This window comes from Podarcis raffonei, chromosome 9 (assembly GCF_027172205.1).
Source record: "Podarcis raffonei isolate rPodRaf1 chromosome 9, rPodRaf1.pri, whole genome shotgun sequence".
NCBI classification, from domain to species: domain Eukaryota; kingdom Metazoa; phylum Chordata; class Lepidosauria; order Squamata; family Lacertidae; genus Podarcis; species Podarcis raffonei.
Window position 1 is genome coordinate 19,527,494 of NC_070610.1, and position 18,139 is coordinate 19,545,632.

General features: G+C 42.6%; 1 protein-coding gene across 2 annotated transcripts in view; it reads right to left on the reverse strand.

Annotated features, from left to right (window-relative positions):
* The window catches only part of ANAPC4 (anaphase promoting complex subunit 4), a 37,239-nt gene that overhangs the window by 3,117 nt on the left and 15,983 nt on the right, over positions 1 to 18,139 (reverse strand). For both annotated transcript variants that reach the window (XM_053404185.1, XM_053404186.1), the window contains 17 exons: positions 16,295 to 16,359; positions 16,153 to 16,195; positions 15,995 to 16,071; positions 15,206 to 15,306; positions 15,077 to 15,128; positions 14,345 to 14,400; positions 13,170 to 13,216; positions 12,755 to 12,811; positions 11,441 to 11,497; positions 8,811 to 8,904; positions 8,028 to 8,125; positions 6,948 to 7,009; positions 6,061 to 6,099; positions 5,873 to 5,974; positions 5,577 to 5,654; positions 3,309 to 3,479; positions 1,040 to 1,163 (listed from right to left, as the gene is read on the reverse strand). In XM_053404185.1, the coding sequence (XP_053260160.1) occupies positions 1,040 to 1,163; positions 3,309 to 3,479; positions 5,577 to 5,654; positions 5,873 to 5,974; positions 6,061 to 6,099; positions 6,948 to 7,009; positions 8,028 to 8,125; positions 8,811 to 8,904; positions 11,441 to 11,497; positions 12,755 to 12,811; positions 13,170 to 13,216; positions 14,345 to 14,400; positions 15,077 to 15,128; positions 15,206 to 15,306; positions 15,995 to 16,071; positions 16,153 to 16,195; positions 16,295 to 16,359 (1,323 nt within the window). The remainder of the gene's footprint in view (positions 1 to 1,039; positions 1,164 to 3,308; positions 3,480 to 5,576; positions 5,655 to 5,872; positions 5,975 to 6,060; positions 6,100 to 6,947; positions 7,010 to 8,027; positions 8,126 to 8,810; positions 8,905 to 11,440; positions 11,498 to 12,754; positions 12,812 to 13,169; positions 13,217 to 14,344; positions 14,401 to 15,076; positions 15,129 to 15,205; positions 15,307 to 15,994; positions 16,072 to 16,152; positions 16,196 to 16,294; positions 16,360 to 18,139) is intronic.

The window sequence follows — 18,139 nt, forward strand, 5'->3', positions numbered from 1 at the left end:
ACAGGGAAGTGAAAGTTTCATTTATCTTTTAATCTGCTTTTTCTTTTCCCTTTTCTCTTTGTTTTTTATGATTGTTATTTTCTATATTGCTCTATTAATGTAATTTACATAAAATAAGTTACGTACAGATACGTGGCAGTCAGAAGGGAGGGGTCTGTGAGGGAGGCAGGAAAGAGTGGGTTTTTCTCAGGCTATGAGACTGAGGAAAACTTCCTAGGTGGGAGCTAGGAAGACTCACTCCTTTGCATGTGGACCGAAGATTAGGGTAGAATTAGAATAGAGGGATATATATACAGTGGTACCTCGGTTTTCAAACTGTTCCAGAAGACCGTTTGAAAACCGAGGTGCAAAGGGCAGTCTGCAATTTCAATGGGGAAAATTGGAAAAAAACCTCAGTGGAAGCTTCTGAAAAGCATTCGAAAACGGAAGCAATTACTTCCGGGTTTTCGGCGTTCAAAAACCGAAACATTTGGCTTCAGAGATGCTCGAAAACTGAGGTACCACTGTATATAATTATGTGTTTATATCTATTGTCTATTTCTCCTCTCTTTTCTTCCTTCCTCTGCCTTCCTCTCTTTTCTTTTGTCGTTTCTCTTTCTTCCTTTTCATTTCATTTGTTCTCGATATAATTTTATTGTGTTGTGAAAACTGTAACAATTTCTGAGTAAAAAATGTAGTACAATGATCATAAAACTTCAGAATCAAAGAAATACAATACATCACTTCAACCTACATAAAAAGTATTTGCAAAGCAATAGCAAAGAAATTTTGTTCTCCACATCTTCACTGCAGCAGAATACTGTTCCTGTGCCAATAGAGAGGATAACTGAACTATTTTTACTATATAGGTTAATGCTTTTGATTGCTGAGGGACCTTGATATCTTCAGTCACGACCCCAGAAAAACAAAGCCTGCAGTCATATACAAAATGACTTGAGAACAACTCCCAGTCAACACAGTGGTGCTTATTACTGATTAAGCATACAATGAACCATCCTGTCAACGGGTCAAATGCAAAATCTGTCCATGGGATACTCACCACACAGGAAACTTTTCGGATGCCATTTACAGCAACATACTGGGCTTTCATGTTCTCCAACACCCTCCACTGACCCTCAATGGTGACAGCCTGTGTAGGAATGTCCTCACATTGCATATCCAATCTAGTTAAGACCAGGGAAGAAAGATGCTAAGACTACAAATTCCTTGTTAACTCCAAATGGAAATTTGAAACTTCACTCCAGGCATCTCCAACCTGCGGCCCTCCAGATGTTTTGTCCTACAACTCCCATGATCCCTAGCTAACAGGACCAGTGGCCAGGGATGATGGGAATTGTAGTCCAAAACATCTGGAGGGCTGAAGGTTGGGGATGCCTGCTTTAGTGTATGACCTAGATTTCATCACATACCGTATTTTTCGCTCTATAAGATGCACCAGACCATAAGACGCACCTAGTTTTTGGAAGAGGAAAACAAGGAAAAAACAATTCTGAAACCCAGAAGCCAGGAAAGCAAGAAGGATTGCTGCGCAGCGATACCGCTTGCTGTCCTGGCTTATGGGATAACCGCGTGAAGCCTCTCCCGGGCAGTGGGATGAAGGTTCCCCTGCCCGGGAGAGGCTGAGCAGCTAAGCTCAGTCGCGCGCAGCCTCTCCTGGGCAAAGGGAGCCTTCATCCCCTGCCCGGGAGGGGCTGCGCGCGGCTAAGGCTCCCCCAAGAGCCGCACTCCCTTTAAAGAGCGACCGGAGCCCTTCCCCCTCCTCGGGGAAAAGCCCCCAAGAGCCGCACACATGCTCCACGCGGCTCATTAAAGGGAGCACTGAGCAGAGCCTCCCGCCTGCATTCGCTCCAGAAGACACACACATTTTCCCTTACTTTTTAGGAGGGGAAAAGTGCGTCTTATAGAGCGAAAACTACGGTACATCTTTGTCACTGAATTTCCTCCTCTGCCATTTTTGCCCAAACCACCTCTTAAGACTCTGATTTCTCTGCATGCTTTTGAAAGAAGCTGAAAATAAAATGTAAAGGGCAACGATATACTAATAGATGAGAAATAGGCCCAGAGTTTAAACAGGGCAGCTTAACGTAATAGCAGTTATAATTTATACAGTGCTTAGAATATTCAAAGTGAAATGAACCTCAGTTATCTTTTTACAATGACCGGGTAAGTTAGGCCGGTACGTATTTTATGTTCTCATGAATGCTCAGCTAATTCTTACACAGTTGCCAAATCTCTCAACGCTGCTGGCAGGAGAGTGGAAATGTTGCAGAATTATGAAAGCACACATCACCAGCTTTATTTTCAGCACACGTTCAGCCCTAAATCTCAGGTTTCGCAAAATAGTCTACCTGAGACAATGGGGCTGCATCCAACTAACACATTCCATCAACACAAGAACTTCCGCTTGTGCAACAAAAATCTTCCCCCTTCTCCCCATGTGTGCCCCACAACACCTCCAAATCTGCTCCAGACTGCTGGGGGTGGGGAAAACCCAGAATAGAGGGTACATGGGGAGAAAGTTCTGTTGCGCTAATGAAAATCCTTGCACCCATGGAATAAGTTAGTTGGATATTGCCCCAATAGTGCAAGTTACCATACTTTTCCGTGTATAAGACTAGGTTTTTTAACATTAAAATTATGTGGAAAACTGTGGGTCGTCTTATACACAGGGCAATCTCCCCCCTATTTTCTTAAATACGAATTCCTAAAAATAGGGGGTGTCTTATACATGGACGCGGGTGGCGCTATGGGTTAAACCACAGAGCCTAGGACTTGCCGATCAGAAGGTCGGCAGTTCAAATCCCCACGACGGGGTGAGCTCCTGTTGTTTGGTCCCTGCTCCTGCCAACCTAGCAGTTCGAAAGCACGTCAATGTGCAAGTAGATAAATAGGTGCCGCTCCAGCGGGAAGGTAAATGGCGTTTCCGTGCACTGCTCTGGTTCGCCAGAAGCGGCTTAGTCATGCTGGCCACATGACCCGGAAGCTGTACGCCGGCTCCCTCGGCCAATAAAGCGAGATGAGCGCCACAACCCCAGAGTCGGTCACTACTGGACCTAATGGTCAGGGGTCCCTTTACCTTTACTAAACATGGGGGCGTCTTATACACGGGAAAATATGGTATGTACAAGGAAGCTGCTTAAAGAACTACCTACAAGGGCATTTAGGAAAGTTAAGAGCCACGCTTGACCCAAGAGGAACAACATTTTGCCATTTACTTGGGAATGTGCAGTCATTTCAGTTCAGCCGTTCAACCTGCATCCTTCTTAATGCAAAAGGGTTAGGAGAAAATCTGGAAGTCCAATCCGTACCTTTGAGAGGAATTCCAGCTGAATTCCAAACCCTGGTTTTCCTCGGTATACACGGATGATAACGGCAACTGAGCCAAAATCCTCTCCTTTCCCTCTTGCTGTGAATTCTCCACAAGGATTACCGTGATCGTTTCATCGTCGTAGAAATGGGCATCAAGGCAACTGTAACAACTATAAGCAAGATAAGGTGAAAGCATTCTAGCTGTGGTCAAGGAAGTAATGCACACCAAGAAAACCATTCAGTGCGGAAATGTATTTTGCTGCAATACTGTAAAGCCCTCCTGCTGTTTTATTGGATATTTTGCTATAGCATCATGAATTCCGGCCACCATAAGCCAGAGACTGTGGTTTGTTTCGCCTCCAACAACCCACTTTCTGTAGCCAAGGGCGGCTTCCACAAAGGCCCAAAATACACTAAGATGTCACACATTAAAAACTTCCCTGAACAGGGCTGAATGTCAGGTAGTTGTTTATCTCTTTGACATCCGATGGGAGGGTGTTCCACTACCGAGAAGACCCTCTGCCTGGTTCCCTGTAACTTGGCTTCTCGCAATGAGGGAACCACCCGAAGGCCCTCGGCGCTGGACCTCAGCGTCCAGGCAGAACGATGGGGGTTGAGACACTCCTTCAGGTATACTGGGCTGAGGCTGTTTAGGGCTTTAAAGGTCAACACCAACACTTTGAATTATGCTCGGAAACGTACTGGGAGCCAATGTAGGTCTTTCAAGGCCGGTGTTATGTGGTCTCGGCGGCCGCCCCCAGTCACCAGTCTAGCTGCCGCATTCTGGGTTAGTTGTAGTTTCCGGTCACCTTCAAAGGTAGCCCCACGTAGAGCGCATTGCAGTAGTCCAAGCGGGAGATAACTAGAGCATGCACCACTCTGGCGAGACAGTCCGCGGGCAGGTAGGGTCTCAGCCTGTGTACCAGATGGAGCTGGTAGACAGCTGCCCTGGATACAGAATTAACCTGCACCTCCATGGACAGCTGTGAGTCCAAAATGACTCCCAGGCTGCGCACCTGGTCCTTCAGCGGCACAGTTACCCCATTCAGGACCAGGAAGTCCTCCACACCAGCCCGCCCCCTGTCCCCCAAAAACAGTACTTCTTTCTTGTCAGGATTCAACCTCAATCCATTAGCCACCATCCATCCTCCAGCCTCCAACAATCTCAGGGTTGTAGGTTCAAATCCCATGTTGGGCAAAAGATTCCTGCATTGCAGAGATTTGGACTAGATCACCCTCGGGGTTCCTTTCAACTCTACAGTTCCAGGATTCAATGATTCTTGTGTTTTGCGTGACACAATTTAGGTAACATTAAGCCAAGGATTGTGGTTTGTTTCTTCCTAGTGCTAGGGAAGATGAGCAAAGCATGTGTGGTTCGCCTATTTATGGTAAGTCACTGCTTATGACTAATTATGGCCAATGGTCAATGTGGCCTACATCAGAACAAACGTTTGCAAGCAGCTCAGAACAAAACATTGATCATTCCCTAAAATCTTGCCATCCTTCTTTTCTAGAATCAAGGGGCTTCCTATGCCTAATCAAGTTACAGTGGTACCTTGGTTCTTAAACGCCTTGGTTCTCAAATGCTTTGGTTCTCAAACTCCGAAAACCCGGAAGTATTCCGGTTTCTGAACAATTTTTGGAAGCCGAACGTCCGATGCGGTTGTCAGCAATTGTTTCCGGGGCGCCTGCACCAAACAGAAGCTGCGCCTTGGTTTTCAAACATTTCGGAAGTCAAACGGACTTCCGGAATGGATTAAGTTTGGCGTTTTTGCTATTTATTTTGCATTCTTGTTTTTGAGGCTTTTGGGGTTAATTTGTTTTTGTGACTGTGTGGAACCCAGTTCAGCTACTGATTGACTGTGTGACTGCAGAAATGGATAAAAGCCCCCTATCCAAACAATGACTATCATCAGTGCAGGGAAGAAAAAAATTTAAATTTTCATTTTTATCATCTACAATACTGTCTTATTTATTTTATAGTACAGTACATTGATTATTGCTTTCATTTTATGGATCAATGGTCTCGTTAGATAGTAAAATTCATGTTAAATTGATGTTTTAGGGGTTGTTTTTAAAAGTCTGGAACGGATTAATTCGTTTTGCAATACTTTCTATGGGAAAGTGCGCCTTGGCTTTGGAACGTTTTGGTTTTGGAATGGACTTCTGGAACGAATTAAGTTTGAGAACCAAGGTACCACTGCATAATTTGGTGATGTTACTATCTGGCTAGCTTTTGAAAGTTAGGCATTTTTAGATATACCAACCTCGTTCCTGAATTTTCATTAATACTGCTGTTTAGAAAATTTCCAAAATCAACAGCGAGTAGCCCATTATCAGCATACCTAAGATGGAAAAAATTACCATATGAACCAAATCTTTGGCATTTTACACAGACATTACATGATATGTGAAAATGCACAGCTAAATCAATAAACTGTTATCTAGGCCTGTGCCATGCAATGAAAGTGGCTTTGAAGAACTACATCTAGATGTAAACAAAAAATTAAAATTAAAACAAATCCAACGGAAAGCTCAAGATACACCTTTTATTCCATCATACCTTGAAGTGTCTGTATGCCTCCTCAGTATGTATATTTTAGAAATGGAGCTTTCTAACATCGTGAACAAAACGTAATGCAAATTGGATGATTTATCATTCCACCTGCAATGATAATTTGAATACCCGTAAGTAAAAAATAAACCGTAGCACTTGGTGAATAGAATGTAGAAAAATAGTTTCATGCTCACAAAAAGGGCAACTTGAAGAGCTGAGATGTTGGATCCTCACTAAAGTGGAAAAGAAACAAGAACGTGAGAAGAATATTTATAATTCCGAGGGCAGTGTACAACATTAAAAACGTATTTTACATAGCATGATATGCAAATAGCAGATTCATTCTCAGAGTACGTCCTCATGTGAGCAGCATGGGAAAGTGGGAGGTATTAGGCCAACACAAGGTCAACACAATTCAAAGTGTTGGTGCTGACCTTTAAAGCCCTAAACAGCCTTGGTCCAGTATACCTGAAGGAGCATCTCCACCCCCATCGTTCTACCCGGGCACTGAGGTCCAGCACTGAGGGCCTTCTGGCGGTTCCCTCACTGCGAGAAGCAAAGCTACAGGGAACCAGGCAGAGGGCCTTCTCGGTAGTGGCACCCGCCCTGTGGAACGCCTTCCCACCAGATGTCAAAGAGAAAAACAACTGCCAGACTTTTAGAAGACATCTGAAGGCAGCCCTGTTTAGGGAAGCTTTAAATGTTTGATGCATTACTGTATTTTAATATTTAGTTGGAAGCCACCCAGAGTGGCTGGGGAAGCCCAGCCAGATGGGCGGGGTATAAATAATAATATTATTATTATTATTATTATTATTATTATTATTATTATTATACCAATTTTTTAAAAAAAAACTTCAGAAAAATATTGAATAAGGTGACTACCAAACCCACAAACAGTCCCATGAAGACTGAGCATGCTCAGTGGGTACAGAATGGTGACTTACTGATGGAAGGAAACAATGGGAAAGATCCTGGAAGACAACGTGGCTGGTAAACTCAGAAGCAATACTCCAGCACTTCCAGCATTCTGTTCTAAGTCAAACTTGGAAAAAGCTATTCCTTATTGCAAAAGCCTTACCTTTTGGATGCTTTGTACAAAGCCATACAAAACGCCTCGCGCACGGATTTCCCAACCACATCCTAGAGAGAAGGACGAAAAGCATTAAAGCAGTAGGGAGAAATTAGTCGCAGCAACACACCCACCGACACGGAAAGAGCAAATTTGGCCCAGGACTGTGAATGCAACAGTAGATAGAACCCATGTATGTTTTAAGCCCTGTGAGATTATTATTCTAGCATTCAAAACAAACACAGCGGAAGCTGACTGCCCACAGGACACAATCTAGGTAACAACAACAAGAAAGGAGGTTTCAAGTTTATGCAATGCTGTGAATTCTAGTGGTTTTGCTATCTGAATCTCGTCCTTCTTTCGCATGCATAAAAAGAATGGAAATCTTAAGGCCAGGTTCAGCCTGAGCAGATGCAGTCACAGCTGCTGTTTGCCTAAATGTTGGCAACAGTCCTGGGCATACTATTATTCTTATTTACCACCCTTCATCACAAGATCTCAGGACGGTTCGCAGGAAAAAAATATGAGGTAAAAACACAAGTAAACAGTCAAAACAGAAGCAACAAAACAATAAACCCTCCTCCCACAAGCACATTTAAATGGCTGTAGAGTATTGATCAGCCTTATGAAAAAAAATACAAATACAAAATGACATATAACAATTAATAACAATTTAAAACCACCCCACTCCAAATAACCAACACCCCCCCCCAAGTTAAAACCATTAAGCCATAATCTGTGGAGGACTTAACATTATTGCTCTATAATTCTGGGTCATGAAGAAGAGACTTCAGACTCTCTTACGTAAAATGCAGAATGCAATTATTAATAATGATTTCATTTCTATACTGCTTTTATTTTTAGGGGGAGGGAATCTATTAATGCTACAAATCTGGGAGTTTGAACCCCAGCGAGTCTATTTAGCAGGAAACAGGGTGTGGGCAAGCCGCCGCCTGCAACTTTGGCATTTCGGCCAACGGCTGGATTCCGCAGAGGGAAACTTCATTCTTGCAACCTGCTTTTAAAAACAGATGAGAACAACGGTGTTGCTTGCTGAAACTCAAACCCGACCAATGACCGAATACTTACAGCCGGCTTTTGTAGGCACTGGTCGATAATTCCCTCCATCCGCCTTTTGACAAAATGCAAGGACTTCTGAGGGTAGTATGGAAACAGCAACGGGCTTTCTGGAAATAAAGAGGCCAATTAATTACGCTTGGATGAAGTTAGATGGACCTGTGAACAGAAACGCTGTTTCCCCAATTCACTCCTATTAAGGCAAACATTGCCAACAAAGGTCTGTATAGTTAAAGCTATGGTTTTCCCAGTAGTGACGTATGGAAGTGAGAGCTGGACCATCAAGAAGGCTGATCGCCGAAGAATGGATGCTTTTGAATTATGGTGCTGGAGGAGACTCTTGAGAGTCCCATGGACTGCAAGAAGATCAAACCGATCCATTCTTAGGGAAATCAGCCCTGAGTGCTCACTGTGAAAACAGGATGTCAAAAACTGGGTTCTGAAAGGAAAATATTTTGGTACAGCATACTTCTTAGGGTTGTGTCTGTGCTAGATACATCCAACTGGTGGAAATGAAATTCACATTCAAATGTCACAATTTCATCTAAAGAAATCAGTTATTGGTGAAAAAGCAACCTAAGATTATATTACAGAGACTGAATGAGATGTTTAAATGGAAGGACTGGGTGATTTAGTTTGGCAGCTCCACCTCAACTGCCTTCCCCTTTTGAACAAACACACTTGCTAAGAACAATACATATTGCTAAATCTATACTGTGCCATATTAAACAACTGTACTTGAATGCTTGCAGCCTCATCATCTTCAGCTCATCTGGTAATAAGAGAATGAAGTACCTTTGAGATGGTTGCTATTTTGGAGGAAGTTAAACCACTGGTTTCCTTCTGTGTTAGGTGGGGACACGAGGTCATCGTCCTCATCTTTCAAATACTGGAGAACAAGACAAGACAAGTTTATATCTCAACGATGCTGGGAAAATATGACCAGACCTTCCGATTTCAAATAGATAACCTACTAAAGAAAGTTTTGTGACCTTTTTCTTAGGGCTTTAGAATGTGTTTTATTTTCCAGTAATCAGTTTACTCAAAATAACCTGTTATCTTAGTTTATCAGAGATGGTTATAAACCTTTGCTCTATGAAACCATCATCTACAACTAGACTCTCGTGATTGTGAGGAGTTACCGTATTTTTTGCTCTATAAGACGCACCAGACCACAAGACGCACCTAGTTTTTGGAGGAGGAAAACAAGAAAAAAAATATTCTGAATCTCAGAAGCCAGAACAGCAAGAGGGATCACTGCGCAGTGAAAGCAGCGATCCCTCTTGCTGTTCTGGCTTCTGGGATTGCTGCGCAGCCTGCATTCGCTCCATAAGACGCACACACATTTCCCCTTACTTTTTAGGAGGGAAAAAGTGAGTCTTATAGAGCAAAATATATGGTAATTAAATGAGCAATTTGTTCACTCTCCTTCATGAAGAATCCAGAGTAAATGGAAGTGCTTGTGTATAATTATGTATTCCTTAACTTTGACATAGTAAATGCTTTTTAAAAAAGTTTTTTGGGACTACTGTTCTCTCAAAACAACTTTTTAATTTACCAAGGGATTTACAGAGAAATTCTGCAAGTGTCTACTCTGAAGTAAGCCTCACTGTGTTCAATTACACATACTTTTGAGTAGACATTTATAGAATGTCACTGTAAATCTTTCGGAGAAAAGAATAACTCCCCCTCCCTCCTGCTTGCTACTTTTCCCTGCAACTTGAACCCTCATCTTTGCAGCTGCTCAGAGGCTGAGCTGTTAAAAAAACCTTCAGGGGACATAAAATGTCTTCTGTTCTTAAGACTTTTGGCAATCCCAATGTTTTCTTCAAATCTGTTAAGGTGGAAATTCTAAGCATAAAAAGGTAAAGGGACCCCTGACCATTAGGTCCAGTCGTGGCCGACTCTGGGGTTGCGGCGCTCATCTCGCTTTATTGGCCAAGGGAGCCAGCGTACAGCTTCCGGGTCATGTGGCCAGCATGACTAAGCCGCTTCTGGCAAACCAGAGCAGCGCACGGAAACGCCGTTTACCTTCCCGCCGGAGCGGTACCTATTTATCTACTTGCACTTTGACGTGCTTTCGAACTGCTAGGTTGGCAGGAGCAGGGACTGAGCAACGGGAGCTCATCCCGTTGCAGGGATTCGTACCGCCAACCTTCTGATCGGCAAGTCCTAGGCTCTGTGGTTTAACCCACAGCGCCACCTACGTCCCAATTCTAAGCATACTTGCTAGGAAATAAACTCCTCCAAAGTCAACGAGATCTTTCCCCCTGAGTAAATCAAGTAGGATGGCATGACCGATCCTTTGCAATGTGGTACATCTTCTGCGAATGCTATCTGGGGAGATCTGGGTCTGCTATTAAGCTATTGGCAAGCCCAGTTCTCTTTTGTTAATCTTTTACACTCTTCTGCAAGAGGATGACTCATGAGATCACTTCTGTGATGCAAGGCAGAGGTCAGAAATGGAAACCCCCCCAGAGTTGCTGCACATCTAAAAAACAGAGAAGAACTGGAGGGTGGGGCGCGTTGCAAAGGTTCCAGAGTAGTTTAATGCTGTGTTGTGTTTTTAATATTCGGTTGGCAGCCGCCCAAAGTGGCTGGGGAAACCCAGCCAGATGGGTGGGGTATAAATAATAAATTATTACAGTGGTACCTCTGGATGCGAACGGGATCTGTTCTGGAGCCCCGTTCGCATCCTAAAGCGAACGCAACCCGCGTCTGCGTGTGTCGCGATTCGCCGCTTCTGCGCATGACATCATTTTGCACGTCTGCGCATGCGGCGAAACCTGGAAGTAATGCTCTCCGTTACTTCTGCATCGCCGCGGAGTGCAACCTGAAAATATTCATCCAGAAGCCACTTCAACCCGAAGTATGACTGTATTATTATTATTATTATGTGACAGTTTCTGCCGTGTCTGAGTTATGTAAATAGGTAAGAACAGCGTTTTGATGAAGGATCATTTAAGTCACACCTGCGTCAAACTGGAGCCACTTGTACCCAGCCATCATCGGAACAGCCGACAGCATCCCCCAGGCCAGTTACATTTCTAAACCACACGGCAGCACTGAGCATGCATATTCTGGGGGTTCAGAGGAACACACAATATAGGCCAGCAGTCAGTGAGACGCCTCAAGGAAGCCCGTTAGCATAGTCTGAAGGCCCTCAGCTATTTTTGCTCTCAATATTATTTCGATTTACCGTATGTTGTTATAAATATTGAATGTAAGGAGTGGGAAGGCTTGTCAGTGAAGCACATTCGTTCAAATAAATTCATCTGATTTGCTTAAACGGATTCCAGAATGCTGAACGTGGCTTTACAGAGCGATAGGCTATCCCTGCCATTAGCTCCGACCTGCGAAATATATTTCCTTCAGCAGCTCATTTGCCCACCTCCCTGTCTTAATAAAGAGACTTGATTCATTACCTGACCAACTCTTTCTACATTAAAGTATTTCCCTTTACGATTGTAGAGCTCAGGTGCCTAAAAAAAAGCAAACAAACATGGAATGAAATGTATATTTTATTTTAAGTGGAAATGTGAAGAACTATTAAGATAGCTAACTCCCAAGGTCCCACATTCAATTATATCACAGCCTTGGTGGGATATGTATCAGAAGGAAGCAAGTTAGCTTCCAAATACCCCCAGGCCTTGAGATGTGCAGTTGGTGGTGAAATAGCACAGAGCCTTCTCCACAGTGGCACCCAAATTATTGAACTGCCTCCTGATTGGCCCCCCTCAGTACTGTCTTTTAGGTACCCTTTTTAAAATACAGTAGATGTATTATTCTAGTTAAGAGAACAGAAACACACAAACACACACGTGTATATATTTGAGAAATACTACATATAGCAACTTTATACTATATAGATTACATGGATAACTCTTGCCCTGGAATGTTATCATTCCAAAATAAAATAAAGACCATTGCTCTATCCGTTCCTGACTTTCTCTGCTATAGTACATCAATTTGGTCATTATTCCAGACATCCCCATTTTTCCAATCCATTCTGAAACTAAAGGGGTTGCATTTGTGTTCAAGCTTTTGCAAGAAGTACTCTCACAGCAGAAAGTAAATGTAATTTTACTTCCAGGTCCTCTTCCAGTACTGGGTTCTTGCAATAACTGAATAATGGCATATTGGGTTATCCAATTATTTCTGTGCTGAAATTACAAATTATCCTCCCCTCAAAATAGGGTGTATTGTGTCTTCAACATTTACGTGATACTGCTAAGTGTATTTGACTTAATCTGTGAGGTGTTAAGAACAATTTGTATAGCAACATTTTATAGATCCACCCCCCCCCCCAGTACCATGGATATAATCTTGGTAGTAACTTAAGTCTTCTAGATTCTTCTTAAAAGCACATTTATTCCCTCAAGCTGTGGTGAAAGCTGAGCCACTATAGTTTTACCTGTTTTGAGTCTGAAATGTTCTCTGTCATTAATTTGTGTTACTATCAAGTTTTATTTTGTTTTAAAATGTTTTATAGTTATGTTTATATAGTGTTATAGATCACCCTGAAATCTCTGGAGGAAGGTTGGTTTATAAACAAATCACAATAACCCAAATGCACATTTCTTTCTCCCTTCAAATGTATGAGCAGAAATCTGTTTTCTAAATTCAGGTCTCCTTTGCTGACCTGAACACATGTACCTGAACAGATGTATCTGAACAGATACAAGTGCAAATGTAATAATTTACTCACAGTAGCCAGTCAAATTAAAAAAAAAACTTACCTCATTGAAATGTTCAGTAAGAAAATCAGCAACAAAAGTAATATCTTTCTGAGTCATCTTTGAGAAACAAGAGAGAAAACTCTGAATTCACATTTTAAAAATCAGCTGCCAAAATTCTGCAAGCAGGAGCATCAAAATTAAAATTGTTCTCTTTAAAAGAACATGAAAATTACTGAGTACAAAACAATAATACAGAAACAGATCAAACAAGAAAGCATTTAATTAACATTAAAATGTCAATAACAGTCTGTAAGCAACCATGTCAATTTCATTCTTTGTCAATATTTAATTTAGTTAAGGGGGCTAGATATCACTGGATTGCTGTTGTACATTTCTAATTGGATACGGTGTAATGGTATTGCCTTTAAATACATGTAGGAAATGGAACATACATGACAGAGCACAGAAATACTACCTTGTTCAGCTCTGGAGGGACATGATCTTCTGACATCCTCAGCATGGCTGGAAATTTTTTTTAAAAAAAGAGAGATTACCAGGACAGTGCAATAATTTCCATTCCACTGCCCTTGCTTCCGAAAGAGAGAAGATTTCACCAAAATACAATAATGATAAAACATAGTAATTATACCTGCTTGAAAATTCCACAACGGCAGCAGCAGCAACAACATGCCATGGTTATTTTTTTCCTGTATCTCTTTGTGTAAAATACGAAGGACTACCCGCTCAGGGACAATATTTAAAACTCAAAAGGCCTATCAACATTGCCAACTCTGGGAGGAGGAGATGGACAGTAACTTGCTCTCCCCTAAACTCCCCCCCCCCTTTCTCCGTTCCCCTTGTCCTTCTTCTTGAAAACCCAGCCCTTCTGGGTGCGGGAAGGAAACACTGGGAGACCATGGCTTCCCCTCCACAGCCCTAAGCTGTCTTTAGAAAGGAAATGAATGGCATTTCCTATTTCATGATGTCCCTGTTGGTGGGAACTAGGCGACTCCACATGGACAAGTCTTTACTTTTTTTCTCCTCAGAAATGAAAGGCAGCCACGCAACCTATTTACTTTGGTTGGGTGGCTTCCTTTCATTTCTGAGGAGAAAAAAAGTAAAGACTTGTCTACGTGGAGTCACCTAGTAAACGACCCCTGGACAGTTAAGTCCAGTCAAAGGCGACTATGGGTTGTGGCGCTCATCTTGCTTTCAGGCCGAGGGAGCCGGCGTTTGTCCACAGACAGCTTTCCGGGTCATGTGGCCAGCAGGACTAAACCGCTTCTGGCGCAACAGGACACCATGATGGAAGTCAGAGTGCATAGAAATGCTGTTTATCTTCCCACCACAATGGTATCTATTTATCTACTTGCACTGGCATGCTTTCGAACTCCTAGGTTGGCAGGGGCTGGGACAGAGCAACGTGGAGATTCAAACTGCCAACCTTCCGATCGGCAAACCCAAGAGGTTCAGTGGTTTAGACCACAGCGTCACCCGCGTCCCCTTACCCACCCTATTACGGCAGAACTAACCATGCTCCCTGGTGGCAAACAAGCGAATAAGATTTAGCCCTGCCCCTTCATCTGCCTAGGTTTCCATTTTTCAGAAATTGAACCCCGGTTTATATCATTAGCACCAATTTTAACTCACCTACATATAGCCACCGGAAAAAAGCTTTGAAGTTCTTCATACTGCTGTCTATAACTCTGTAGAAAGAAAGAATAGAAAGGGCATTAAAACCTATTCCAAATGCTACCCGGACTGAAAGGTGTTTCTAAAGCCCACCTCCCTTGTTAGAATTTCCTTCCATGCGAGCAGTTCCACACGCTGAAAGGTACGTCATCACTGCAATATCATTAATATAATGCAACCTTATAAATATGCTCATCAGACATTAGTAGCTTGCAACCTTTTTGCTAGTCTGTTCCACTTCTATAGAGAGAGGAGTAGGAGGGAAGGGGTCTTTCCCTCTTCTAGCAAACTTCTTGCTGAAATCTTCATGTTTACGCAACAATTATAAGGTACAGGATTCAGTCCCTTTTTGCATCTGTCAAGAGAGAAGGGATGGAATATTCCATCCTTCCTCTGCCAACCTGCCAGCATGGAATTCCATGTACATATGCAATTCCTGACCTCTTCTGGCTAGCAGGTTAGTGCTTAAATATAAGTATGAGACAGTGCTTCTGAAAAGTCATAGTGCTGCTTATGCAGTATCAGAATATTTACAGCAAAATATTGGTCAGGATCATCACAGAAAGGTGATGACTAAGTTGTACAGACTAAGTTGTATTTTGGACAACAACAAACTTTTGCTCCCAACATTTAAACAGGAAACCAGAGTCTAAAAACGCTTTGCATCCGACAAGCTAGATGAATACATACTGAAGCAACTCATTTGCTTTAAGGATGAAGGATCCCACCGCAGTAATGGCTTCTGTAAAGAGAGAACAGTTATTTAACATCAGCTGAGTTGACAATCCACACGCTAGCCAGAAAGCTAATAATATGTACCTTCGATTCCTGTTGCATCCAGTCCAAGAGACTCATACTTTTGTTTCCACAATGCCATTCCTTTCAGTTCACTGAGATGGTAAAGCAAAGCCTCAGAGCCGCTATCAAAAGCAAGGCAGCAAAAACATTTCAGTGGAGGAGCTGTCATCACACTCAACAATGCATCATTATTAAAGAATAATAATCTGGAATATTTGACAGACTGAAGGAAACCAAGCAAAATACAAGTGATTTATAGTTTATATATGATGTTTGGTCCATGCCTCCTCCTGACATGAGAAAACTTGGTATACTTATTTGTATAGCAGTATTCTTGTTTATAAAACCCAATAAAATAAATAAGAAAGAAAGAAAGATGTTTGGTTTCATACTGCTTTTAATTTTAATGTTGCTTTATTATGCTGTTAGCTAACTTGACAGCTCCACAGAGTTATGCTTTGCTAGGGTAAAAGTAAAAAAATAAGTTTAAATTCTGCATAACTAGGTTGTTACTCGTATAGTGTGATATATGAATGTTAATAACACTTCATGTAGGCTCAATGGAATGAGTAAATCACTGATTTCAAGGGGTCTACTCTGAAAATGGCTAATGTTGGTTATCACTCATACTCAGCTGAAGCTAGGATTTCCTTGCCTAAGTGAGAAGTATTTTAGCAATTTTTCTTCCGTGGAACGGGAAGGTGGCGGTGGTATTTCAACTGACTTAAGCATCAAATGTATTCGAGTTTTCTCGGTTCCATAAGTTCCTATATTTATTTGCGTCCCTCTCAACACAGCAGGAGATGTTACCTTTGCAAGTGACTTATGACAAGCTTCTGAATGCTGGAATAAGAGGATTCCATGGACTGGCCAAGTTTTTTTAAGCCCTGTTGGAAGAGACTTTGTTTTTAGCACTGTAGGCTCAATCAAAAGGCTGTAACAGTATTTTAACATATGTACTAGTATACCTTTACAGTGAGCTGATTCATAAGCAGCGCCTGAAGTTCAAGGCTGTATAGGGAAAACAACAACACCACACACAAATTTCACTTTGCTTGTGAGTGCAACGCAGTACACAACTCTGATGAAAAACAACTTCCTGCGCAGTACCTTGCTTTGCCCCACAACAGCAACTGCATAAATTCATCCTGAACGGACGTCGTTGTGTTCTTTTCCTGCAGGTTGAAGGTGGCAATACAAACACATTTAATTGTGATTCAAGGACCCGTTCCCCGCTTGGGAATAATAAAGATACATAGACACACATATTAGGTTAATGGGCTAGAAAAGGCCACAACTTTATTGATTACAGCATGTGAGAAGGTATTGGCTTAGGCATTGGACAGCAGCAAATCTGACTCCACCCACTCGGAGAGGGGTGAGTCTGTCGGAGGGTTAACCACCAGTAGGGGGAGCCTGTTGATGCTAATACTATAAGCTCTCCCCTGATGTCACCGAGGGTCGTGCCAGGGCCCCAAGCCGCACAGGGCATCGGATAGGATCCACGACCGCCGGATTCCTTTAACGGAATACCCATAAGTGAAGGGGTAGGCGATGGCCACACCTTGCCCTTCCATACACCAACAACCTATTCCAATGCCTAACCGCCAAATACCAAGAAAGTTGTGACGATTGCTACGAGGTAGGCGGAAAAAAACCAAGAGGCCGGTGCCAATTTGCCAATTGGAAAAAACTCCTACCAGGCCCCCTGGGTAACCAGGGCAACCAACCTTGGGTCCATAGCAAGGTCCAGTGAGAAACTACGCTCTAAAGGGAGTGGTGGGTGGGTGACTTGAAGAGATTGGCAGTGCAATGGCGGGGAGAGCTGGCGCGGCCGCATTTGAGCAGCTAAACCACGCCCCCAAGCTGCCACCCGATTGGGTGTTCTTCTGGGAGGCGTGGCGCGCCAGCGATGGAGCAGGGCAGGGGCCGGCACGCCCCCTGCATAACGCGGGAAACTGTTCCTGCTCACAATTCCTCCCCTCCTGGAGGAGGAGAGGATTTATCAGTCTTTGGCCCGGGGAAGGGGTTACAGTGGTACCTCGCAAGACGAATGCCTCGCAAGACGGAAAACTCGCAAGACGAAAGGGTTTTTTGCTTTTGTGAGCTGCTTCGCAAGACGGTTTTCCCTATGGGCTTGCTTCGCAAGACGGAAACGTCTTGCAAGTTTGTTTCCTTTTTCTTAACACTGTTAATACAGTTGCGACTTGACTTCGAGGAGCAACTCATAGCACGCGGTGTGGTAGCCTTTTTTGAGGTTTTTAAAGACTTTGGTGATTTTTGAAGCTTTTCCAACACCGTGCTTTGCAAGACGAAAAAAATCGCAAGACGACAAAACTCGCGGAACGAATTAATTTCGTCTTGCGAGGCACCACTGTACTTCCATACCTAAACAACAAGGAGTTTACCAGCTCATGGATGAAAATTATGGTTAGAAAAGCAACTGCGATTCCTTTTTCACAAAAACGGAATGGCAAGACAAGCTAACAGCTTGTATATTGTATAGCCAGTATATTGAACTGGCTAGATTAACAGAGGAATTAGAGATCACACTAGACAAGAATTTCAAAAAGCATGGGGGAAATGCAGAGAATACTTCACAAAACAGTGCCCTAAAATTCATACCTGGCTTGTTTTGATTAATGTCTGCAGGAGACTTTGTGGATATTTAAGTTATAATTAGAAAAATCTTAATAATTATTCATAAATGAAACGGCCTATAAGTAAATAAGGAGGCCAGATACTGGATAAAGGAAGTCTTTTATTTGGTTGTTTGTATTGTTGTATGTTATGCTTATTGTTTGTTAGGTTCGTGTTTAATGAGGATGGATTTCTGTATTGGGGGGGTGGGGGGTTTATGTTATGTTGTAAATAAAATTTCCAATAATAATAATAATAATAATAATAATAATAATAATAATGTATTATTTATACCCCGCCCATCTGGCTGGGCTT